This window comes from Myotis lucifugus, unplaced genomic scaffold (assembly GCF_000147115.1).
Source record: "Myotis lucifugus unplaced genomic scaffold, Myoluc2.0 scaffold_257, whole genome shotgun sequence".
NCBI classification, from domain to species: domain Eukaryota; kingdom Metazoa; phylum Chordata; class Mammalia; order Chiroptera; family Vespertilionidae; genus Myotis; species Myotis lucifugus.
Genome location: NW_005871305.1, coordinates 587,283 through 612,853, shown reverse-complemented (window position 1 = coordinate 612,853; position 25,571 = coordinate 587,283). Strand labels below are relative to the sequence as shown.

Here is a 25,571-nt window from a genome sequence, read left to right as displayed (position 1 = left end):
CGGGAGCCCTCAGGGGTGGGAGGCAACCCGGCGATCAGGGGAAGGAGACGCCCCCATCACACCTCTGCTGCTGCCACTGCCGACAGCGCAAGCCTTGGCCAGCCCTGATTACCTGCGCCTCGAGCGGCCCTGGGCGGCTGGGCAGCCACCATCCGAGGCTTGCCTGTGCCTTGGGCCAGCCCTGGGCAGCTGGGGGGCTGAGGGGACTGGGGGACTCTGGAGGCAGGAGGGCTGGCCTTGCCGCACACCTGCCACCCCAGCGGGGCTGAGGGGACTGGGCACTGCTATCTTGTGGCTGTGAGCGCCACCATCTTTGAGGGCATGGCAGTCAATTAGCATATTCCCTCCTTATTGGCTGTGGGTGCTGCCATTTTGAGGGCGGGGTGGTCAATTAGCATATTCTCTCCTTATTGGCTGTGGGTGTCACCATCTTTGCAATGGCATGAGGGTCAATTAGCATATTCCCTCTTTATTAGATAGGAATAGTTTCTAATTTAAGCCTGGTTTTATTTTCTTGTGTTTAATTTCTTTTCCAACATTAATTGGTATTTATTTATATTTAGATAATACAAACTATCTTTAACTTATTCTAAGTAAGTTATAATTAGCACGGTAAGTAAACTACTATAAATAAAAATATCACAAATTACATTTAAGATTGCGTATGAATAATATTAACTCCTACTTTTTTCAATTATCAAAGATAAAAACCTTCCCCATTAAATGAGTGTCCTGTAAATAAGACTGTTATAAATCTGATAGAAGATTGTGCTAATTATTGAATTATGAAAAGGGTGAAAATCATGAAAAAGACGTTTAAAGTTAACTTGTAGAATGTGCATAGTTCAGTACCATTTCTCATGTGTATCATTGGAGTTTTCCTTTAAGACCTGAAAGAAATAATTATTAAGAACCTTTATATTAATGTTCTGTTTTCTTTTTTTCTCTTGAGTTAATCCTTTTCTTTGGTTCTTTTATTCATATCTCTATACATCTTTTCCTTTTCATTAGTATTTTTCTCCAGCATTTTGTGATCAGTTGTTATGCTGTTTAGAAACATACAGTGTGTAATTAATCATAGATTCCTAGGCCAATTCCTATTTTTAATTTTTGTATTATATATTTGACACAAGACAGGTAACATAGATATCCTATATAATAAAAGGCTAATATGAAAATTGACCGAATGGCAAAACGACTGGTCGCTATGACGTGCACTGACCACCTGGGGGCAGACACTCAATGCCTGAGCTGCCCCCAGCTGGCAGGTCCCAGGCCAGCCAAGGTGGGTGCCAGTGGGGGCCCCCTGATCACCCTGCCAGTTGCCCAGCAGATTGGCCCTGATTGCTTGCCAGGCCTAGGGACCCTACCTGTGCACAAATTCGTGCAGCAGGCCTCTAATAAAATATAAAGTATACTAATAAAATGAAGTCTACTTATGAAGTCACCACTTCAATATATGAATTAGAACATTGTAATTTTTAAAAGAATTGGATATTACCAAATGAAATTTTAAATATATATATTTATGTGAACCAGCACATTTAATACTGGAGAAATTCTTGTACACTAAGAGACTGTTCACAGCAGCACTGTTAACTTGCTTACTCACACATAAACAAGAGTAAAATTAAGAGGACAAATTACCCTCCCCAGCACTTTTATTGTTGCAGTTCTTAATTTTTGTTTATCTACTAATTTGAAGTGGTGATCTCACTTTAACTTACATTTTTCTGATTATTGCTGAGGTTGGACACTATTTCATTGGCCATTCATGTATCCATAATTGATTTGGGTTATGGAGTGAATAAGTATTTGTTTCCCCTGCAAGTGGGTAGATAGTTACCCCAGCAACATTTACTGAATGTTGAATTATACTTTCTGCAGTGATCTGCAGTATCACCTCTGACATACCAAGCTTTCACTGGCCAGTTTGCATAACCCTGTGCTAATACTATAGTACTGTCTAAATTACTAGTGCATTATAAAAGAAAACTTGATATTACCTTATTTTTCCCCCTAGGAGTGTCATATCTCTTTATTACATAACTCTTTTTAAAAGTGTTTTAGCAGAGATTTAAAATTTTCTTCATAAAGGTTATATGCCACTTTAAAAAAAAGATTTATTTATAGATACACCCACCCATCCCCAATTTCTGGCAGCTATTTTAAAATCTATTATTTTTCCCTAGCCAGTTTGGCTCAGTGGACAGAGCATCAGCCTGCGGACTGAAGGGTCCTGGGTTTGATTCCGGTCAAGGGCACATGACTGGGTTGCAGGCTCAGTCCCCAGTAGGCGGCCTGCAGGAGGCAACGAATCAATGATTCTCTCTCATCATTGTTTTTTTTTCTCTCTCTCGCCTCCCTTCCTCTCTGAAATCAATAAAAATATATTTTTTAAAAAATCTATTATTTTAAAAAAAGTTCCTAAATCCCTTTGTGCCTGAGGCAGTGTAACAGTAGATTTTCTCTACTAGCTTATGGTTAGCTACTTTTAAAACTTATAATTCTAATTTATCTTCATATCTTCTGTGTTTTCTATGTAGACAATAATATGTAAATTATAACTACTTTGTTTCTTCACTTTTAATCATTATAGCTTTTATATTTTTTTCTATCTTATGGACTGCCTAGTAAAGTTTTGAATAGTAGCAATGATAATGTTGCATCCTTATCATTTTCCTTGTTCTAAAGGAAATAATTCTGTTATTTCACCATTAATAATTATTTTTGGTATAAGTTCTTGATGCATACCCTTTATCAAGTTAAATAACTCTTTTAACCCTAGTTTTCCAAGAAATTTCTTTGTTTGCTTTAAATAGAAGTGGTCCCATGGTTCTGTCAAATGGTATGTGGCATCTAAAGGGTTTATTTTATTTGCTACTTTTGCATTCCTCAGATAACCCAGTTTAGGCATAGTATATGATCTTTTATGAAATACCTGTGGATTCAGTTGCTTTTTATTATTTAATTTCTGTAGGGTTGTATACCTATGTTCATGAATAAGATTGGCTTGTACTTTACCTTTCTGCTACTGTCTTTGTTGGATTTTGGAATTAAAGTCCTATTTCACTGATGCATAGAGTTTTTGTTTATAAGACTGCTATAATATTATTGGGAATTTGGTTTCTTTTTTAAAAATCTTATCTAGTATGTGTTTAAACAGAAAACAAGATATTTCAAGGTTATAATGTCTTTTCCTTTAATAGATAACCTCACTAATATTTTCTCTAAGGTCTGCATTTCATTTCTAAATATGCATTCATTTCATTCTGTTTTTTATAGCAATGTACTGGTATAACTATGAACTTTTAAAGAAGTGGTTGTGTGAGAAATCTGGTTTATATGAACCCACATTTATGATCAACTTTACTTCAGGAGCATTGTCTGGTTCTGTAAGTTTACTCTTTTGTTGTTAGTATGTCAGAATGATAATTATCTTATTAAAACAGAACAAAATATTACATAGCATTTCATGTCTATTGAGATAGCACTTTTGAGCTGCACTGCTTTAAAATTTTTCTGAGTATTTATTATCCTATTTTGAGGGAATAAGTTACTAGCCATTCAAATATTTTAAAATGCACTTTGTATCTATGTTTTTATTATATATACATTATTATATTCTGAACTTTTGGACTTGTTTGATAACTACAGTTATGATAATTATAGTAGTTTAAATAGTGTTTTGTTATTACAAGGTATTTTGCAATTTGTTCATTAAATGCCTAGTTAGGTAATATTTAATGGAGTGTCATCTCATTTGTATAATAGAAATGAATAAATATAATGCCATTCTCTTCTGCTAATTTATTTCTTTGGGAACATATTAACTAAGTACTTTAGAACAACTTTTTAAATTGATTTGAGATAGAAACATTGATTTGTTCCCTTACTTATGCATTCATTGGTTGATTCTTGTATGTGCCCTAATTGGGAATTGAACCTGCAACCTTGGCGTATCAGGACAGCGCTCCAACCAACAGAGCTCCCTAGCCCAGGCTGGCTAAGTACTTTTAAAAAGAATTTTAACAAATTTAACAAAAGAATTATACAATTGGAAGGGAGGAATCTCAAATGACCATTTTTGGGGTAGTAGAGAGTTCACCTTTTCCCACCCATCTCCATAATGAAAAGTCATATAGTAGACTTTATGCAGATTCGTATCACTATGATCTTGGCCACAAAGACTTTTCTTGTATCCACATACTTACAAAATGAATTTGTGATGACTTAGAGTGAGGTGCTAACATATTGGAACCAAATGAAAACAAGAGTGAAGAAGCTCACTGATGGAGACCTGCAAGAAAATATTGGAATAATTGTATCAAAAACCTAGGCTAAGAAAGCTACTATGACTGAGTTCAAAATTCAGCTTTGAATATACCCAGGTCTGAGATTTATCAAACTAAGCCTAGTGGGTTATAAGCCTATTGAGGCAAAAGAGCAATTACTTTTTTTAGCAATTAAATAGTTCCGATGCCAGCAAACTCTTCTCATTATCCCTCTTATTTGTGAGGTGATTAAATGTCACTTAATTGTATTTAATTTATATCTTAATCCATTCTGAAGAAAAACAAGTACTGTTTATTTTTAGAATTTCTAACAGTTGGAATGACATCAATTAACTTACAAATAAATGCTTACTATCTAAAAAAAAAAAAGTGTAATAATGGCTTTAGCATGTTTTTCCAGTTTTCCAGTAATATGAAGGAAAGTTGTTTTATTTTACTAATTCTGTTTAACATAAAAAATGTATTAAAAAATTTTAATGATCTAGAAAATATTGCTGCCTTTTGACTGTTTTCAAATAAAAATTTGTCTTTGCAACAGAAAAATTATGTCAGTGGCCCTGGGTAACTCAGTTGGTTGGAGCTTTGTTTGGTACACAAAAAGGTTGTGGGTTCGGTTTCTGGTCAGGGCACTTACCTAGGTGTGGTTTTGATCCCCAGTTGGGGCATATGTGGGAGGCAACTGATCAATGTTTCTCACATCAATGTTTCTCTCTCCCTTGCTCTCTCTCTACAATCAGTAAAAACTTATCTTCATGTGAGGATTTAAAAAAAAAAAGTATGTCAGTGGACAATGTCAGGGCTTCCTGTCAGAAAACAGAAAACCACATCATTTTAGAAAGTGTCAAAAAGCGATTTAACAAATATAACATCATTGCTATTTTTTTCCTACTACATACTAGATTGTGTAAGTGGAGACACAATAATTGAGAGATCTTTGAACCTGATTTCATTTCAAGAATTTAAGTCAACATTTTTTCAGGTGAAATATAAATGATTTTAAGGGTCATTTTATGAGTATATTGATCAAATGTGAGTCCAGAAGCCAAATAAAATAAAAGATCGCGTTTATTTACTGTACATGCCTTTTATATCAAACTAGAGGCCCGGTGCATAAAAATTTGTGCACTCAGGGGCATCCCTCAGCCTGGCCTGTGCCCTCTCGCAGTCTGGGACCCCTCTGGGGATGACCACCTGCTGGCTTAGGCCCACTCCCAGGGGGATTGGGCCTAAGCTGGCAGTCAGACATCCCTCTGGCAGCCCAGGAGCCCTCGGAAGATGTCCGCTTGCCAGCGGGGAGCAGGCCTAAGCTGCAGTCGGACATCCTTAGTGCTGCTAAGGAGGCGGGAGAGGCTCCTACCACTACCGCTGTACTGGCAGCCGTCAGCCTGGCTTGTGGCTGAGCAGAGCTCCCCCTGTGGGAGCACACTGACCACCCAGGGGACAGCTCCTGCATTGAGCGTCTGCCCCCTGGTGGTCAGTGTGTGTCATAGTGACCAGTCATTCCCAGTCGTTCTGCTGTTAGGGTCAATTTGCATATTACCCTTTTATTATATAGGATAGAGGCCTGGTGCATGGGTGGGGCCAGCTGGTGAGCCCTGAAGGGTGTCCCGGATCAGGGTGGGGGTCCCACTGGGGTGCCTGGCCAGCCTGGGTGAGTGGCTGATGGCTGTTTGCAGGCTGACCAAGCCCCCCGTGGGGACCCTCACCCCATAAAGGTGTGGCCAGCCTGGGTGAGGAGCTGATGGCTGTTTGCAGGCTAACCACAGCCCCTTCAGAGTGGGGGTCCCTGCCTGGGTGCCTGGCCAGTCTGGGTGAAGGACTGATGGCTGTTTGCAGGCTGGCCACAGCCCCTTCAGGGTGAGGGTCCCCCTTGGGGTGCCTGGCCAGCCTGGGTGAGGGCTGATGGCTGTTTGAAGGCTGGCCACAGCCCCCAGCCACCCAAGCTCCCAGTGGAGGCTGGCTGGAAGCAGGTATCTGGGATTTATTTATCTTCTATAATTGAAACTTTGTTGCCTTTAGCGGAGGCCACAGCCGGCCAGGGCAGGCAGGAAGCTTGGCTTCCTCCATCGCCGGGGCAACCAAGCCTCCTGCTTGCTCCAGCTCTGTGGCTGCCGGCCGCCATCTTGGTTGAGTTAATTTGCATATAGTCGCTCTGATTGGCTGGTGGGCGTGGCTTGGGGCATAGCAGAGGTGCGGTCAATTTGCATGTTTCTCTTTTATTAGTTTAGACTAGGGGCCTGGTGCATGAAGATTCATGCACTTGGGGTGGGTCCCTCAGCCTGACCTGCACCCTCTCCAATCTGGGAGCCCTCTCCAATCCAGGAGTTTCTGTGTGTCTTTGCAATCATACAACCCAGTTTGGTTTGTTCCTCACAGAATAATAGAGGCATTTTTTTTTCCTTTGCTTCATTGGTGGAGATTTCCTGGAAGTTTTAGGATATCTTCCCTTTAATTTCCTAGACACTCTGATTTTACTTATGTCTCTCACCTTTGCTTTCCCTCCATCCCCCACCGCAACAGTAACTTGCTCCAGGCTCACTTTGCTCTAATGTCTAGGACAGTGATGGCGAACCTTTTGAGCTCGGCGTGTCAGCATTTTGAAAAACCCTAACTTAACTCTGGTGCCGTGTCACATATAGAAATTTTTTGATCTTTGCAACCATAGTAAAACAAAGACTTATATTTTTGATATTTATTTTATATATTTAAATGCCATTTAACAAAGAAAAATCAACCAAAAAAATGAGTTCGCGTGTCACCTCTGACACAAGTGTCATAAGTTTGCCATCACTGGTCTAGGAGATCCGTCTGCCACCAGAACTACAATTCCCAGCATTCCTGGTGCTCCCTGCGATCTGGGCTTCCGCTTCCGGTCCTGGGGCTGCCACCAGAACTATGATTCCCAGCATTCCTGGTGCTCCCCGCGCTCTGGGTTTTCCCTTCCTGCTCTGTTTCCGTCCCACAGCCTCTCACTCTGCCACATCCCCCCAAGCCTCCGGCTCTCCTGCTCTGCTCTCCGCCCGGCTCCTTGGGGGAACGACCGAGGGGGCCACGTCCCCCCAAGCTGCTGGCTCTCCCGCTCTGCTCTCCGCCCAGTGCCTGTGTATGCAAATTAACCTGCCATCTTTGTTGGGTTAATTTGTATACTCACTCCTGATTGGCTGGTGAGCATAGCGAAGGGATGGTCAATTGACATGTTTCTCTTTTATTATATAGGACTAGAGGCCCAGTGCACAAAATTTGTGCACTTGATGTGGGGGTCCCTCAGCCCAGTCTGTGCCCTAGGCAGGGAGTGGGCCTAAGCCAGCAGGTGGACATCCCCCGAGGGGTTCTTAGTGCTGCCACAGAAGTGGGAGAGGCTCCCACCACTGTAGCTGCTCTCGCCAGCTGTAAGCCCAGCTTCTGGCTGAGCGGTGCTCCCCCTGTTGGAGTGCAATGACCACCAGGGGGCAGCTCCTGTGTTGAGCATCTGCCCCCTGGTGGTCAGTGCACATCATAGCAACCTGTCATTCTGCTGTTCAGTCAATATGCATATTAGGTTTTTATTATATAGGACGAGAGGCCTGATGCACGAAATTCATGCAAGAGTAGGCCTTCCTTCTCCTGGCTGCTGGCACTGACTTCCCTCTGGCACCTGGGACCTGGGCTTGCCTCGCAGCCCCTGCTTCGTCCAGAAGGACAACCAGTCTAAATAGCATATTACGCTTTTATTATTATAGATATTATAAGACATTCTTAAGAGCATTTAATTATTCTTTTAAAAAAAACTTTCCTTAATTAGGTCATTGTGAAAATAATTGTTAAGTTGGTTCATTTTGAGATGAACTAGATATATAGGTATTTAGAACTAAAAGTTCAAAGTCCATTTTCTTTAATTTTTTAAACATTTGTTAGAAAATTTTAAATGCTTGCTAGATATTTGAGAATTTCTGTTTTAAAATAGGTATTATACCTTCATGTATAGTAAAGGAATAATGCAACACAGGAATGTAGGTGATTGCAAACACTGGTTTTCAAGTCAGAGATGTCTGGTTATAATTATGTCTCTGCCACTAGGAGTTGTGTGACCTCAGGGGAATAGGAGAACTTTCTGAGACATTTTACTTATTCCTAAATTTTCAGAGAAATACCTAAGACATATATATTTTCTTTAACAAAAGCTTTTCTTTAAATATATCTGGTCTTATTTTATGTGTTAGTTTAGTTATAATTTTCAGTATTGTCCTTATTAAATAAAGTGCTAATTAAGAGAATGTAATTTTAGGAAAAATTTAAAGGCAGATTTAAATCAATCAATTTTACTTTTTGATAGTTCGCAGCTGTTGTAACTTTGCCATTTGATGTGGTTAAAACACAAAAGCAGACACAACTTTGGATGTATGAAAGTCATAAAAGTAAGTTTAATTCATTTAAAACATTTTTAAGATACCATGAAAATTTTGTTTTTCTTTCCAGATACTAAGTTAGGAATATCTAGAATAGGGATAAGATTTTTTTCCCCTCTGCTTTACTCTTTAGCTGAAACTAATATACTCTTAGATTGGAATATCCAGGAAAAAATACTCTAAACCCAAACGAAAAAAAAATTAAGAAATCTAAGTTTGTGTATTTTGCCTGCTATTAGTTAAGTCTTATACCTGTTCTATGTAGAAGATTAAATTATATGTTTTTGTTGTTTTTTTGTTGTTTTTTTCAAATAAATCTGGACAAATCAAGGTGAAGGATAGTAAATTACTGGGAAACCTTTTTTCTCTTGGTGTGTTTTGTTTTATTAGTATGCCTGTACATTTTATTATTTTCCTGTTTACTTTAGCTTTCCTTTTTAAGTGTTTTTTCTACCTATTATTCCATTTATTTTTACTTTATAACCTGTAATTTTTTCTAGAACAAAAGTGTACTCTTGGTTGCATACATTAGATCTATTCTTTCAATATCATCTGTAGAAAGTGTCGCAAACCCAATGGAAATTATCCATTACAAAATTGTGTCATAGAAGCCTTGTGATAAGCCTATTATAATTTAAATAAATTGTTCCCCACCAGAATGATATTTTGCATACAAAGTAAAATAGATATTCTAATGTTAAAAGAAACATTAATTATAGACCTCTGAAAATAAATCTGATGAATATTAGTGACAACTTTGTCCTTAACTTACCAAAGTGTAGTCCCTTCTCCACTTCCCTGTTTTAGGTGCAAGCCTTCTAGCTGCCTAAACCCTATCATCATTCATTCATTCATTCAGAGAGAGGAAGACAGAGACAGAGACACAACTGTCTGTTGTTGCACTTATTTATTTGTTGGCTGCTGCTTATATGTGCCCTGACCAGGGATCGAACCTGCAAGCTTAGCATATCAGGATGACATTCTAACCAACTGACCTACCTGGCCAGGGCCTCATTCATAAGCTTTATGTTTGAACCTCAGTGACATCTATTTTTGCTGATTTTTTTAAATATACAAATTAATTTTTTCTATTTTTCAGTTATTTGAATGGTTGCAAATTAGTGAAGTGTTACTGTTAGTTACAGGACAGTTCTGCCCTTTGGAGAGGATAGGACTGACCTAATTTATTTCATATGGCACATCTATTCAGAAGGGTTTTAATAAAGCAGAACCTTACTAGGGAGAATGAGCTGTTATCCTCAGAAACTCTTTTTAGAAAAAAAAATATTATTTAATGTGTGCAATAAAAATTTAATGAAAATGATTATCAGGACTTCTCTTTGGCTTTGGGAACCACATGAATATTTCTATATATCTTTAAAATTTTTCATTATGAAACTTTTTAATATGTGGAAGAAAGTATAAAGGATACTTACTACAAAGCTTAAGAAACAAATACTATCAGTTCAGGAGAAGTCTTCTATATATTCCCCCTTGATTGCATTTAGTTCTATACCTTTAAACTTATAGCCTTTTTCTAATTTTTCTTTTTAATGAATCCAACTATTACAAATAATATTTAAAATAACTTTTTAGACAAACTTGTTATTATATTGAAATGATATATCCCCAAAGGCCATACACTATTTTATGTGTTTACCTGTATTAGAAATTAAGGGGTAATTCATAATGCTATCTTTTTTTTTTAACATTTAGTTTCTATGCCTATGTCAACCTGGGCTATAATGAAGAACATTGTTGCTAAGAATGGGTTTTCTGGATTATTTACAGGTAAAAATATTTGCTTTACCAAATCGTTGAGTAAAATTATTACTTTTACTTTTAAATCTATCCTTCCTAAATTAACTATTCAGCAGGAAATTGTTGAAAGTAATTCACATTTATGATTTCCTCCTAAACATCTTTTCTATAGATTTAAAACTGTTAAATGACAATAGATTTACTCTTAATAAAATTTCTATGTAAAGTAACGGAGTTAAATTGAGGAGGTTGGGAGTAAGTTTGTCTTGTTCTTGAATACCAGTTTATGGCACAGTATTTGATGTATCACTTCATTTAATTTGATCATCATCAGAATGAAACCAAACCAATAAGTATTTTAAAATAAGGTAAAATTTGTTCTGCTATTTTTCTGTTCTCTTTGCAGGCCTAACTCCCCGTTTAATTAAAATTGCTCCTGCTTGTGCCATCATGATCAGTACATATGAATTTGGAAAGGCTTTTTTCCAGAAAAAAAATACTCAAAAACAGCAGTAGTGATGCTGCTTCAACTTGAAATAGCCGCGGCCAAATAAGATGGAGCTCTTAGGCAAGAGCCTTTCTTTTTTCTTACGATTATTTTGTATCTTTCTTGCCGATAATTTAAATGAATAGAAATTTCTACCTTGACTCTAAATCATAATCCTTATTTTAAAATAAATTGTGTATTCCTAATTTTTGAGATAGTGAAAAAGATATTTCAGAAATCACAACCACTGAGCATTTTATAAAGAAAAAAACAATTATTCCTTAACACTTGGAACTTGAGAGTTTGATATTAAAGATCCTGTATTGTATTCTGATACTGCAAGAGAATGTGGTTTACTGATTGTATTAAATGTTCACTAAAGTCAAGCGTGGGTGTAGAGTGGAAAACAACATTGTACTTAGACAAGTAAAAATAATGTTTTGGCACCGGAAGGTCATCTGGTTTCAGCCATGTGATAATTCATGTGTCACTGTGGAGTCCTCTAGGTCGCTCTATTGGCTTGTTCTATTATATTTGATATTATTAATACAATGTCAGTTATAAAATATTTCTAGAATTTCCCTTGATGATATTCATCTCACATTAGTATGCTAGACAAGAGACTACACATACAATTTCCTTGGTCACTATAGGCTAATGCCTAAGTAATTTAGCTTATGACTATAGGAATGAAATAAAAAGATTATGGCAGGACAAGAAATGATATTTTTTAAAGTATTTGTTGGATTTTCTTAGGATATACATAAGAAAAGCACTTTATTGCAAACTATGTGTATTTTATGAAAATGTGAAACATTTCCCCCCTAAAATAGGTAATATATTTAGGTGTTAAAGCTCTGATGTTCACAGAGGAATTAATGTATTTGTATTATAGTAAAAAACTCATATGTTTTACCAGAAATAAATTATATGGGATTTGTATGTAACCTTTTGTTTTTATCCTGTGTTGATTTACCTTAAATTTGCAACATAATTATCCATAAAAATATAATTATTTTAACTTATACTTTCATTAAAATATTTTGCTTAAGTTAAAATTATCACTGTACCTTTAGCTAATATTTTCATAAAATGTGTGTAAGAATGTTTATCTGGAACACTGCTGTTTAACAGTATTAAATTTACCTTGGTTTTGCTATGCTTCTTTTTGATAACTTATTGGTAGAAAAAGGCAGAAAATTGAGATTTAGAACTATGCTTCAAAAAGCAATCACATATTTCAACTTACTATCACTTATAAATAAATACTGATTGCACTTGTGGGAAATTCTTATGATTTATGACTAAAATAACTTATATATAATTCCCTAGTAGTTTTTCTAATACGTATTACATGCAGTGTATCCGGATGAAAAACGAAAGCTTCAGCTTTCTCTGTACTTAAGTAGTAAATAAGCATAAATACTTTTGTTTTAAAAAAAGAAAAAGTAGCAACCAAAAAGAGTTTGGCTAGAAATTGTGTTCTTGGTAATGTTGCTGAAAGGAAACTTTCATTTTATTAATGATAAATTTTCCAACATACATATTTAATTTATGTGTACATTTTTAAGAAGAAATGTCTTCTTCAAGTATTATGTTTGCTACTTTTCATATAATACACATTTGACTTTTTAAGAGTACAGAATTCTAATTTTCCTTTTATTTCTAGGAAAATTATTCACTATACTTAATCACATATGACTCCTTTAAATTCTTCCCTCCTTTTTTACAGGGCACAAATCCAGGGATGTGGGAAAACATAGTCTATCACTTTTGAACTTTTTTCCAAAATGTAATCTGTCATTCATCACTTATTGAGACCTTTAATGTGATAGGCAGTATGAAAAACACTGGAGAGAAGATGTTTCAGATGTGGGAGTCGGTGAGGAGGGTGTAGGGGGATAAATGGTGATGGAAAAAAAGATAACAAAACTGTCAGAAACTGTCACTGGCCTCAAGTGGATTTGAAAACTATGATTCATGGATTCTCCACTCAGCCTGGGGGAAAAGGAGGAGTGGGCAGGAAATGCTTCTAGGATTAGGGCAGATGATGCAGATTAAGTATACCGGGAAGCAGGCAATGGGATATGTCCCAGTTTGAGCAATGGGTATACATGGCGATGTGGTAGGAGATCAGGTTGGAAATGTAGTCAGAGGTCTTGTGTGCCAAAGGAGAAACAAGAAGACAACAGGAGACAAAGGCAGTATTTTGGTACAGCTCTAATACTTACAGAGTTGGGGTATTGGTTTTTTCCCCGCAAGACCATTTATTTTTAATGAAAGAAAATACCACAACATAGAACAGAAAACACCAGAATGTGTCATGTAGTAAGGCCAAGTGTTGTGAAATTTTGATTTTAGTTGTGTTTTAGAAAAATAACTGACAGTATGGGAAATGTGACATATAATAAGGTAACGTATTTTACAACAATCTAAAGTTTGGTTTAAACTAAAATATGATTTTAAAGGGTACTATTAATGACACATATAATTTTATCTCCCCCTTCCTATCCATTAAAAAGAACAAATGCTGAACCTACATAGAAGCTGCTTTGCTTAGAGGAAGAGCAAAGTGAACTAACTTAAAAAAAAATTAAGAGCCCTGATTTTCAAAGCAGTCATGTGACATTTCAGAGGTGGAGATTTCACCTAATGATAGGAACTTTGCAAAGAATTTCCATAAGTTGTAACTGTGAGACATTTTTAACCACTTGAAAACTTGTATGTAAATCTAATAAAGATGACTTACAAACTGACTTAAAGTTTTGTCAATCATAATTAGTAGCTTGACTTTGGCACTTACCTATTACAAATATGCACGTATGATTTCATTTAGTGCTGAAATCATCCTGATGCCTTCAGACAGGTGCTGAGAAGATGGTGATGTTTCCATTTGGCAGCTGAGAAAGCAAACGTTGGCAATTATGTTAGCCTATCAGTAACACTGCCAGGACCATTGCTGTACTGTGCCACTCCATAGCTGTGTGTACTCAAAAGGGTGTCATGTTCTTCAAAAAATAAAATGTATTCAATCTACACTAATAAAAGAGAAAGATGCAAATTGACCATACCTTCATGACACCCACCAGCCAATCAGGAGTGGGTATGCAAATTAACCCAACAAAGATGGTGGGTTAATTTACATACACAGGCCCCGAGGGGGCAGGGTGCAGGTGTTCTGCATGGCCCCAGCCACTCCAGGCCTCTAGGCAGCGTGGGAAGGCGGAAAGGTGGCTCTGGCCAGAGCGAAGGCGGTACCGGCAGCCAGGGGAAGGAAGGCCCATTCTTCCATGAATCTTCGTGCATTGGGCCTCTAATTTTATATAAGTTGAAATAAGGATTCTTCCAAAACCATTTTGATACTAATATTTTAGATATCTATGTATATAAAAGCCTAAGCGACCGTCCCTATGATGCATACTGACCACCAGGGGGCAGATGCTCAACGCAGGAGCTGCCCCCTGGTGGTCAGTGCGCTCCCACAGCCAACTTCCCGCAGCCGGCCAACCTCCTACAGTCCCTTCCTGGGTGAGAAGGCCCTGATCAGCCCTGATCACTAGCTAGGCTGAGGGACCCCACCTGTGCATGAATTCGTGCACCGGGCCTCCCTCTAGTTAGGTAATATACTTTTACCCTATTTGTCAACTCAGTGTGTAACCTGAATCAAGTAACTTTTTGTCAAGGATAAATTAAGACCACTAATGCATGGTACAAAATGTTTAATATACATGCAACAAGTGTAATACATCAAGGCAACAAAATACACATGGAAATATTAGCATGTAATTCAGCATTCTATTTTGGGGAGGGTGTATGAACAATAAACACTACCAAATGAAACTAAAGATTGAGACATAAGTTGTTTCCTCATGCACACATTAACTATCTCTCTAATTAGTATGAGATGAACTGAGTAGAAACCTGAGTTCACATTAGCAGATGAATTTTATACCAAGAGCTCCAAGAAAGGAGGAAGTCATGGTCCTCAGGTGTCATGTTTAAATCTGCACTTAAGATGCACTGTGTTAAGATGCACAAGTTACAGTACACATTAGACAAATCTGAAAAATTGTATTATGGAATCTTGAGTTAACTTTCTGTATTATAAAAATGTATGGAAAAAATGTAACAATGATTTTTTAAAGTTATTGAAGGAAAATGTCAAGTTGAGTGTGGACCGTGAATGATAAAGCATTAAAACATTCTGAAAGTTTTTAGGAAAGCAGCAATAGTGCTTAAGGCCAGCCTAAAAGTTTTGAAGTTCCCCTCCTTAACCATTTCTCACTTCCTCCTCCCAAGATTTCCACTGCCCTCCTTTTATAACTTCCATCCCCCATGCTGAGTAAAAATTGCTTTGGATGCCTCACTCACAATAAGGTATTCAGAATTCAGAGATTAAAGGTACCATTTCTCAAGAATGTTTGCATTTTTACAAGTACTAAAAAGCCTTAAGCTAAAAGAATAAAGCTCTGAGTAGTCCTGGTACATCTAAGATAACTTATTTTAAGGGCTTCCAGGCCTCCTTTGTCCCTGAAATGATATTGTTTGAACTATCTTACATATAAGACTAGCCTTGTTACTATTTATTATCTTAAATTTCAAATTATGAGAGTAAAGCTCTAAAGATTGCAGGGAACCACCACACTCCTACATTTCTAACACAAAGAATGACTGTGATAAGTTCAGCACTTCTTGCCTCCTCTCAACAAAAATAAATTGCTTTAAGAGGAACATTCTTCCTATATGTCAAAGCTACTAAGTTTGAATGTAATGTTTTATTAGTAAACAAAAATATCACATAAGTCCCCAGTAAGTGTTGTAGCTTCTTCATGTAAACAATGTAAAAACTTCTTTGGCACAACTGATCATGTTTTCCTCATATTACTGTAGAAAATACATTTAATACATTTTCTTTTCCAATATGGCAAAGTTTTTAGGGACAAAAATGTATAGTTTCAAAAATTGCAAAAAAAAAATAAAATACAGTTCAGAGATGTTTTTAAAAAGAAAACATTTTTTTTAACCTGTAGAAGTGCAGGGATTTTTAATATTGACTTTACAATGAGATTGTGGCATGATTAATAATAGAAACTATAAAACATACATGAGACTTCACTGCAGCCCATAAGGGATAGAAAACAGCACTGTATGCCGGACATTAAGTATGGTGATTACCTACTGATACTAATTTAAAAGCCTCTCAGATACTTGATTGAACTTGAAATCTTCCCTGATCAAATATTTTTTTCAACATCTGCTCTACACTTTTTTAATGTTTAATTTTGGATGCATATTCGGTCAGGTTTTTTTAATTGATGACCTTTTAAGAAAATTTTGGAGAAACAAAGATAAGAAATTTTATTCATTTTACCTAAATGGCCTAAAATACTGTAAAATACTTTCCCTATGACCCTAACAAATTTAGTAACTGCCTAAAGGCACATTCCTACAAAATATATAAAATGTTAAGTGGAATGCTAAGTTGATATCAAATGATGATTGTTAAAGAAAAATTGAATAAGCCACTGTCAAACTGCAGCTGAAAACATTCTCCTCATATTAAAAACAAGGCTTTTAACATGAGAACATAGGAAGAAATTAATGAAAAGTGAAATTATTAAGTCATTTTTCGAAATTTGAATCATTGAATTAAAAAGGAAAGAAAATACTTGCCTAAAGTCTCTGAAATAAAACCTTGAACTCGGTCTCTGGCAATTATGATACATTTAAATATATGAAAATCGACTGAATAAGTATGTACAATTTGCAAATGATTATTAATTTTGAGGATCTTTGAAAAAAATGTTAGGCCTATTCATTTTAAACTTTCTCAGTGACAAATATAAGAATTTTTTAATGAAAAAAATGGCAAGATCTTTTTTTTTCCATTCAGTTTTCATGGAGTAGATTGAACTCGAAGCAACAGAACTCCACATATGCCAGAACAATATAAAATTCCAAAGGTTTTCCCAGCAGTCAAACTTATGTAATAGAACTTCTGCAACATAAAATATTTTGGCTTTTACATTAAATTTTTCAGGATGGAGTTAGGCCTGGACTTGTCATCTCTGCTGTAGGACTTGCAAGACAGTCATTGGATTTGAGGCTAGTTAGAGATTTGTAACTTGCCACTGATGTTAGAGACCCACAGAGACCAAGTAAGGAGGGAGTGTCTTCTTTACCTGGAAATTAGGATAAAATAACAAATAGTTAATTGTCCTTGAAGAATTGTCCTTTAGGTCCAATAAGGACCTAAAAACACTAAAAACTTCATACTTTATAAAATATTGATATGGCAACAGTTGAAGGTTAACAAAACTTTTTGCCTCAGATGACAGAGGTTGGTAGGTCCTAGCAGAAACAAATTAGTCATTAAAAGCAGAAAATTGATTTTTTGTTTTATAGCATAGCAAAAAGACCAGTTCTGTTTTAAATGTACTGATAGTGGGGTCTGGACTCTACAAGTCTTCAAATGGTACTGCTACAAATGTTAAGTTAGAAGTCACTGGATGTACTCTATGTGCCACGCATTATGATAACAAACAATACATTTAAGAATCACTGCTTGCCTGGTGGTGTGGCTCAGTGGTTGAGCGTCAACCCATGAACCAAGAGACCACAGGTTCAATTCCCAGTCAGGGTACATGCCCCAGTTGCTGGCTCGATCCCAGTAGGGAGTGTGCAGGAGGCAGCTGATCAATGATGTTTCTCTCATCAATGTTTCTATCTCTCCATCCCTCTCCCTATCTCTCTAAAAAAATAAAATCAATAAAAAATATTTTTTAAAATGCTAAGATGTTGAAATGTTATAGTGAATTGTTAGCATTTTTCTTTCGTGGTTATACATAAAATAATGGTTTATCATAATCCTCACCCAAGGATGGATTATTTATTACAAATACATATATATATATATTTGTAATTGATTTTAAAGAGGGAGGGAGGGAGAGAGAAGAAACATCAATGTGTGAGAGAAACATAGATCAGTTGCCTCCCATATGTAACTCGACCGCAACCTAGGTATATGCCCTGACCTAAATCAAACCTGCAACCTTTTGGTGTATGGGACAACAACCAACTCCACCCAACTGGGCAATAATGGTATATCTTAAAACTCAAAGCATCTTAGATTTGATGAAATGTGGTAGCTACTAATAAGTTACTAGCATAATATTTGTCCATATGAGGCGCTTAATAAATATTTCTTGAAAAAAATGACTTCTCATCCTTTCTATCAACAATAACGATGCCATGATACGCAGTTTGAATTTTACTCTGTCTTTGAGAGCCACAGGATGACTTCAAGTGGGGATACAATGTTTTCGAAGATCACTGATTACTGTTTGGAGAATGGATTATGAGAAGGCAAGAATGGGAGACCAAAGACATTGAAAAAGCTGTGGCAGCAGTCCATCCAAGAGGCTTGCTCCAGCGGCACAGGCTAGGATTGCAGTAAGGGAGGAGATGATGGGTCAGTCTATATAGCATGTGCTATATGGGGAGCTGCCAGGACTTGCTAATAAACTGACCTACTGATGTAAGCGGGAAGAGTAGAATCTAGAATAATGCTTATGGGGGTGCCATTTATTGCAATGGAGAAAGAAAACAAAAGAAACTGGATGTCTAAAGGATTGCAGGTTCCCCTTCAGTAAGAAACTCCCTAGCTCTCACACACACCAGCACATGTAGAACTGGGAAGGAGAGATAAAAGATGTGAGCACTCTTTCATACCAATACCACTTGTCCAATCCAAAGGGCTGTATTCACAACTGTAGCCTATGCTGAGGGGAGGAAAAAAGAGCTTTGAACCAACTAAGCTATTGAACTTTTAAAAGGAATAGCTTGAGTCTTAGAAACAAATGCGATCATTGAAAGTGACCTGAAAAGTTGTGGAATTTGACCAAGATATAGTTGAGGAAGATGCAAACCAATGGGAAGAGTGGTTGGTTGAGCACAGCTGAAAGGGGTAATGGGAAAAAACAAAACTCCTTTATGTCTATTCCCCACGTTTTTTCAGAGTACTTATAAACAAGGTACAAATAGTGACTAAAAAATGAAGAAATGGTCAGTTATAGCAAAAGCTGCTGAGTTTAATAGGATAAAGGCAGAGAACTGACTTTAGCAATATGGCAGTGGTTAATCACCTTGAATAAATCATTTCAGTAAGTAGTAGAGACACAACAGCCAAATCGGAGTGGGTAGAAAAGACACAGGAAGTGAGGAAATAAAGGTAAAAACTAAAGAGAGTCTAGAAGGTTAGCCACAAACACATGAGGAACAAACAAGAGCAGACCATTTTTAACCATAATGGCAGTTTAATTCTTAGCATACTTTGCAGAATTATCACAATTATTCTTTAGCAGTCCTCTGCAACCACAGTATCAATAGTGCAGGAAAAGTACTTTTCAAACAGACTTTTTCCTTACCTTCACTGATTGAATTTAACGTGTCTTGTTTTCCATCGTCTTGTGACTGACCTGGGTCCAGGGAAGTCTGAGAAAGGCTAACTTCAGCTGAAAACTGGTCAAGATTTTGATAACTTTTTCTGTAAAATAATAGTGAAATATACTTAAATTTGTTCTCACAAAAATATTTTCTAGAGATTATTTTTCTTCAATTTATTGGTTAATTTCTGGTTAAATTATCCCCAATTTTCTCCTAAATGTGGTCTTTATCATGGCTGCAATATGATCTCCATTATACTTTTCCCTCCACCCTTTTTGTAGGTCTATCTGGTTAATCCACTAAAAATGGAAAAGAAAGCAATTTTTCAAACAAACAAATCCTTGCACCAGTTTTGTTTTTTTATTATTATTGAGCTTGTTAAGAAATGGGGACATCTGTTTATTATCAGGTGACAAAGGAGCAGAAAAATCTACAGATGCAGAACAAAATTGGAATAACTTAATAATGATCTAGTGTCTTCTAAGCACTTCAGAATTCTTCAATACCTTGATATTTTTATGTAATTATTATAGTAACAAATTATTATAAATTCCTATAATTTAGAAGCTTAAAAAATGTTGGGTAATAAAATATCTGTGTTAACACACCATCAAGATAATTTAACTTCCTTCCCTCATGTATTTGCAACTGTGAGCCCATTTTCTATTAAATGAATTAATTAGAAATATAATAAAAGAAAACCTCAGTTATAAACAGAAAGTTAATGAAGGTTTATTATTAAACTGTCCTCATATTTGTTTTGTCAGGATAAAACCAACTCAAGAGATATATGCAGCTTTGATGTTATTGCCATTTCAAGTAAGAGAACAATTCATTACTATTTCCAAATATAAATGATCCAGGAAAATGAATGTGTTTTTTAGGTTCAACATCTATTTCCAAAGGTACTAAAACCCTATCTAATTTCCTAGACATGTCATGTGTTATATGATAAGGTTATAGGAATGCATATATAATTTAAATAATCTATTACATAGTCATTATTCATATTCATAAGAGTAGACTTAAGATTTATCAAATGCATGTATATTAAGTATGGAAGGATATATACAATAAATATTTCCTCTAAGAAATAAGGTGAAGAATGTGGTGATGGAGTAACTACTAGCTTACAATGCAAGTAGTATTCTCACTCGATAACATGGTGATTTTTCAAATTTTGGAAATATAAAAGTTCTTAATTATATTTTTAAGTAATGAGAAGTTCTATTATAGAAAATTTCTGATAATTATAATAGACTAGAGGCCCAGTGCACAGAATTCGTGCACTGGGGAGGTGGGAGGGTCCCTCAGCCTGGCCTGCACCCTCTCACCATCTGGGGCCCCTCGGAGGATGTCCAACTGCTGGCTGATCCCCTGGGCCTAAGCCGGCAGTCGGACATCCCTCTCGCAGTCTGGGATCCCTCGCTCCTTACCGCCCGCCTACTCACTCCTTACCACTCAGTTCACTGCTCCTTAGTGGCAGGCTCCTTACCACTTGGCTTGCTGCTCCTTAGCGCTGCCACAGAGGCAGGTGATGCTCCCGCCACTGCTGCTGTGCTCACCAGCCGTGAGCCTGGCTTCTGGCTGAGCGGTGTTCCCCTTGTGGGAGCACACTGACCACCAGGGGCAGCTCCTGCATTGAGCGTCTGTCCCTGGTGGTCAGTGCACATCATAGCAACCAATCATTCTGGTCATTCCACCGTAACAGTCGCTTAGGCTTTTATTATATAGATTATATAGATAACAAGTATATGAGCTATACAACATGTAATTTTTTAAAATGATACCCAATATCAGCACTTAACAAATGCTAGGCACTGTTCTAAATATTTTTTTGTGTATAATTTAATCCTCATAAGTACATTAAAAGGTTGGAATTATTAATACCTTTACTTCCTAACAGAGAAAACTAGGTCACAAAAAGGTTAGGTTTGAACCTGGTGACCTGTCTCCTGAACTACTATGCTATGCTATCGCCTTTCTGGTAAAGGAAGAAAAGATTTGGCTTCCTATTTTATTAGAAGCTATTCTTTAAAAAACAGCTTTGTTTGCTGAGGTAGATCATGTAAATGATACTGTATTTAATCAAATACAGTATAAAATCTTAATTACTTAGCTATGCAGTGGTTCTCAACCTGTGGGTCGCAACCATCGGAAAACACATATAACATATCAGATCTTTACATTACGATTCATAACAGTAGCAAAATTATAGTTATGAAGTAGCAACGAAAATAATTTTATGGTTGGGGGTCACCACAACATGATGAACTGTATTAAAGGGTCGTGGCATTAGGAAGGTTGAGAACCACTGCGGGGGGAAGCAGGAACACAGGAATTTAATAAAGGAAGCTATGAATAAGTTTCTTTTCCAAATTATTTTCTGTGCCTAATAGGTAGGAGCTTTCTTTTAAAACAGTGGTTTAAGATGAGTTTCTGATACTAACTTTTCATCATAAGAAACTTGTTAATGTTATTAAAATGCAAAAATTACATAGAGATATATTTACAAACAAAAATACCTAGAAGCAAAACGATTTGGAATTCATTGAAATACTGTAAAAACTGAGAGCTTGACAGCACACATTTACAGTCATCTCAAGAACGGCCCCCCATGTGAGGGAGGAAACCTGTACAGGCAGCTCTGTGAATGCAACATAATTAGCTTTCTGCGTGACCTATTGAAGTTCTCGTAGAATACCAGCTTCCAAATCCAAAGTGATCAGGGGAGCTTCCTACCTCTATCTTTCACGTTTAGTGAACAATCCCTGAGTTACAGGCTTTACTTAATCAAATGCCAATGAATACAGGGACAGGATTTATAGACAATCCTGTTCTGCACAAATAATAAAAATCCCAAGCTAAAATTAAGCCCCTTATTCATAAGATATTAAGAACAGTCCCATATAATAACTGTCTTGCATGAAACTGACTACAGACTCACCATCTAGGAAAAATCTAGTTCAGGTGCTTGCACTAATGACAAAGAATGGGTTGGGTTTTCACATTCTTACCTGATTTCCAATGTGATTGGCAACTACATCTGACAAACTGTGTTTGATATGAAGTAAAACTATGTCTATGGGACATTAAAAGGTCACCACTAAATCCTATCTTAGAATTTTAGACTGACTAGCACCACACTGTAAGATTTAATTGTAACCCACCAAACACATCAAACCAATTAACAGTCTATCACTATTTCTCAGAGTAGAATTTTAAAAGTAGTAGTAGCTTACTTAATCAAAATAAGAACCCAAGCGAGTAAGAGTCATGTATTATGACTACATAAAAGTTTATAGTTTAAAAGTTTATGCCATTGTTACATTGCTAAATATAATTTAAGTTAAACTTGTCAGATTTATATGTCATGAGCACTTGGGACATAATAAAATTCACTGCCTTTATTATATGACTAAACAATTTAAAATCACTCAAATACAAAATTCAATATACAGAACTGGGTAACAAATAATGGCAAATTAAAAAGAAAATTGGGCTGTAAGCCTGAATTCACTTATAGGTAAATTTCTTTACAATCATACACTTTATGTCAGTGATCAGAAGTAATGATATAGGTAATCTACATCACTTATTTGCCCAACAGATGTACTGATGTCAATAATAATTTACATTATCTGGTAGCCATGGGACAGCAGAGAATATGATGCACAGGAGACATTATTCACAAAATAAAAACAAATATATAAACACTGTATGCGTAGAGACATATGAATGTGCATGAAAACAGAAATAGCCTATTCATTTCATTCTTGGTTTGATTTTTCATAGAAATATGTTTAAGGAAAAATATAAGCATCTGCTCTAGCAAAATATCTACCTACTCTTAATCTACTAAAATCAATGGAGGGATGCAAGGGAGCCTTTAAGAGCGGGATGTGTGTGAGTCAGATTAATGCAAAATTTACAAACTGCAAAATAATTCTGCAGCCTTAGTGCTTTAGGGAGTCCAACTCCAAAAACATACAAAAGACACACTTCGGAAGGAGAACCTCTAATACATCTAGGGTGAGTATATCTATTCATAAGAGGTCATTAAGAAAAAATTACCCTAATATAAAAGCTCGTAATTCTCAGTAATTTTGTGAATGACAGCAAAATTGAGAAGCAACGATAAATTTAGAAGACTGAAAAAGTTTAAGTAGAAAATATAAATGTGATGACAATGAATTTGATCATTTGGAATGAAAATAGTGATTTAGAAAGTAACCTTACAAGATTATATATAACCAGAATCTAACAAGCTCATGTGGCCTAGACTTTACATATAAAGAAAAATATTAAAACAGAACTTATTAGGAAGAAAACACAATAATCAGTTGCTCTATGTGTGTGTTAAGGGAATAAACTTTATATACTTATTGTTGGATTTGTACAGTAAGCCTAAAATGTTTTAATGTGATATTCCTATGTTTGAAATAAAAAGAAGATATAAAATCCAGCATAACTAATCTTACTAGATCTAAATAATCAAGAAATAAATTATAAATTATATTTTTAAACTTTTATAAACAGTAAAGTCAATAGAAATAAATTTAACATTTTCTATTGTGACATGGGTCCTTCTACGAGTAGCTGATCACATAGCCAAGTTATCCAATGGCTCATTTTAAGAAAAAAAATAGACAAATGGATAAAAAAGTTGTAGTACTTACAGGGGTTGGTAAAGTAGGTTTATAGTTGTGAGTACACGAAACACAGAGTTTATTTTTGTATTATTTATTAATTACTGTATTATTTTCCATATGAACAACTGTAAACCTACTTTTATCTACCCTGTGTATACAATGGAATATTACTCAGCCATAAAAAAATGAAATCTTGCCATTTGCAACAGCATGGATGGACATAGAGGGCATTATGCTTAGTGAATTAAGTTAGACAAATAGCATATGATTTCAATTACATGTGGATTCTAAAAAATAAAATAAATGAACAAGCAAAACAGAAACAAACTCAAAGATACAGAGAACAAACTGATGGTTGCCAGATGGGAGGGGATTGAGGGAATGAGTGAAAAAGGTGAAGAGATTAAGAAGTACAAATTGTCTATTATAAAAACAGTCATGGGGATGTCAAGTTCAGCATAAGGAATATAGTCAATAATATTATAATAATTGTGTGTGGTTTCTGGCAGGTACTAGACTTGTCAGGGGATCACTCTGTAAGTTAGATAAATGTAGACATTCCATATTCTCAGCAGGAAACTATATAATATTGTATGCCAACTTTAAATTTAAAAAAAGTATTTAGTTATTTTTAAAAAGAAATGTCAACCAGTCCACAAAATTCATTATATCATATAGCATGCTTTCTTTCTTCTCAAAGCTAACTGGACAAATGAGGCACAGAGCTCCTAAAGAAATAATTGTAGACATCCCATATTCTCAGCAGAAAACTATATTTATCATGTAATTTAATGACTCATTTTAGGGTGAGTTTCTATCTCCAAATTATCAAGAGAGCTAATGTTCTTTATTAAAGTTGATTTGGCTACCTCCTCCATAATTGGCAGGTTCTCAATAAATGTTTGTTGAACTTATTTAAGACTAGAGGCATGGTCCACGAAATTTGTGCACTGAGGTGGGGGGTTGTCCCTCAGCCTGGCCTGTGCCCTCTCACAGTCGGGGAGCCCCATAGTTGATCTCCCCAAAGAGGTAGGCCCTGCCCACCTGCTGCAGCCCGCTGGTCGGTTGCCTGGGCCTCCGCTTTGGGCAATCATGGGGTGATGGCCAGGCCCCTGACCAATTGCATCGCATCTGCCTTGGCTGGCCTGGCGCCAGTGGGTGTCATAGCGTGGTCGTCCTGACAGTCGTTCTGCTGTTAGGTAGTTTGGTCAATTTGCATATTATGCTTTTATTATTATAGACTAGAGGCCCAGTGCACAAAAAATTTGTGCACTGGGGGGGGGGGGGGTCCCCAGCCCAGCCTGTGCCCTCTCGCAGTCTGGGACCCCTCGGGAGATAATGACCTGCTGGCTTAGGCCTGCTCCCGGGTGGCAGAGGGCAGGCCCAATCCCTAGGTGCAGCCCCTGGTCAGGCTCAGAGCAGGGCCGATTGGGGAGTTGGGGCGCCGCCCCGTCATGCACAGAGCAGGGCAGATTGGGAGGTTGCGATGCCACCCTCAATCACGCTCAGGGTAGGGCTGATTGGGGGGTTGGGCACCGCCCCGTGT

At 36.7% G+C, this 25,571-nt stretch overlaps 2 protein-coding genes across 4 annotated transcripts in view; one reads left to right on the top strand and one right to left on the bottom strand.

Moving 5' to 3' along the window:
* SLC25A40 (solute carrier family 25 member 40) overlaps positions 1-11,875 on the top strand; it is a 28,361-nt gene extending 16,486 nt beyond the window's left edge. The window contains exons 9-12 of the mRNA XM_023762724.1: positions 3,286-3,395; positions 8,608-8,689; positions 10,397-10,471; positions 10,848-11,875. Of these exons, the coding sequence (XP_023618492.1) occupies positions 3,286-3,395; positions 8,608-8,689; positions 10,397-10,471; positions 10,848-10,957 (377 nt within the window). The 3' untranslated portion in view covers positions 10,958-11,875. The remainder of the gene's footprint in view (positions 1-3,285; positions 3,396-8,607; positions 8,690-10,396; positions 10,472-10,847) is intronic.
* Positions 11,876-16,964: 5,089 nt separating this feature from the next.
* Positions 16,965-25,571, bottom strand: part of RUNDC3B (RUN domain containing 3B) — a 98,839-nt gene continuing 90,232 nt past the window's right edge. For all 3 annotated transcript variants that reach the window (XM_006099064.3, XM_006099066.3, XM_006099067.3), the window contains 2 exons: positions 19,355-19,473; positions 16,965-17,110 (listed from right to left, as the gene is read on the bottom strand). In XM_006099064.3, the coding sequence (XP_006099126.1) occupies positions 16,965-17,110; positions 19,355-19,473 (265 nt within the window). The remainder of the gene's footprint in view (positions 17,111-19,354; positions 19,474-25,571) is intronic.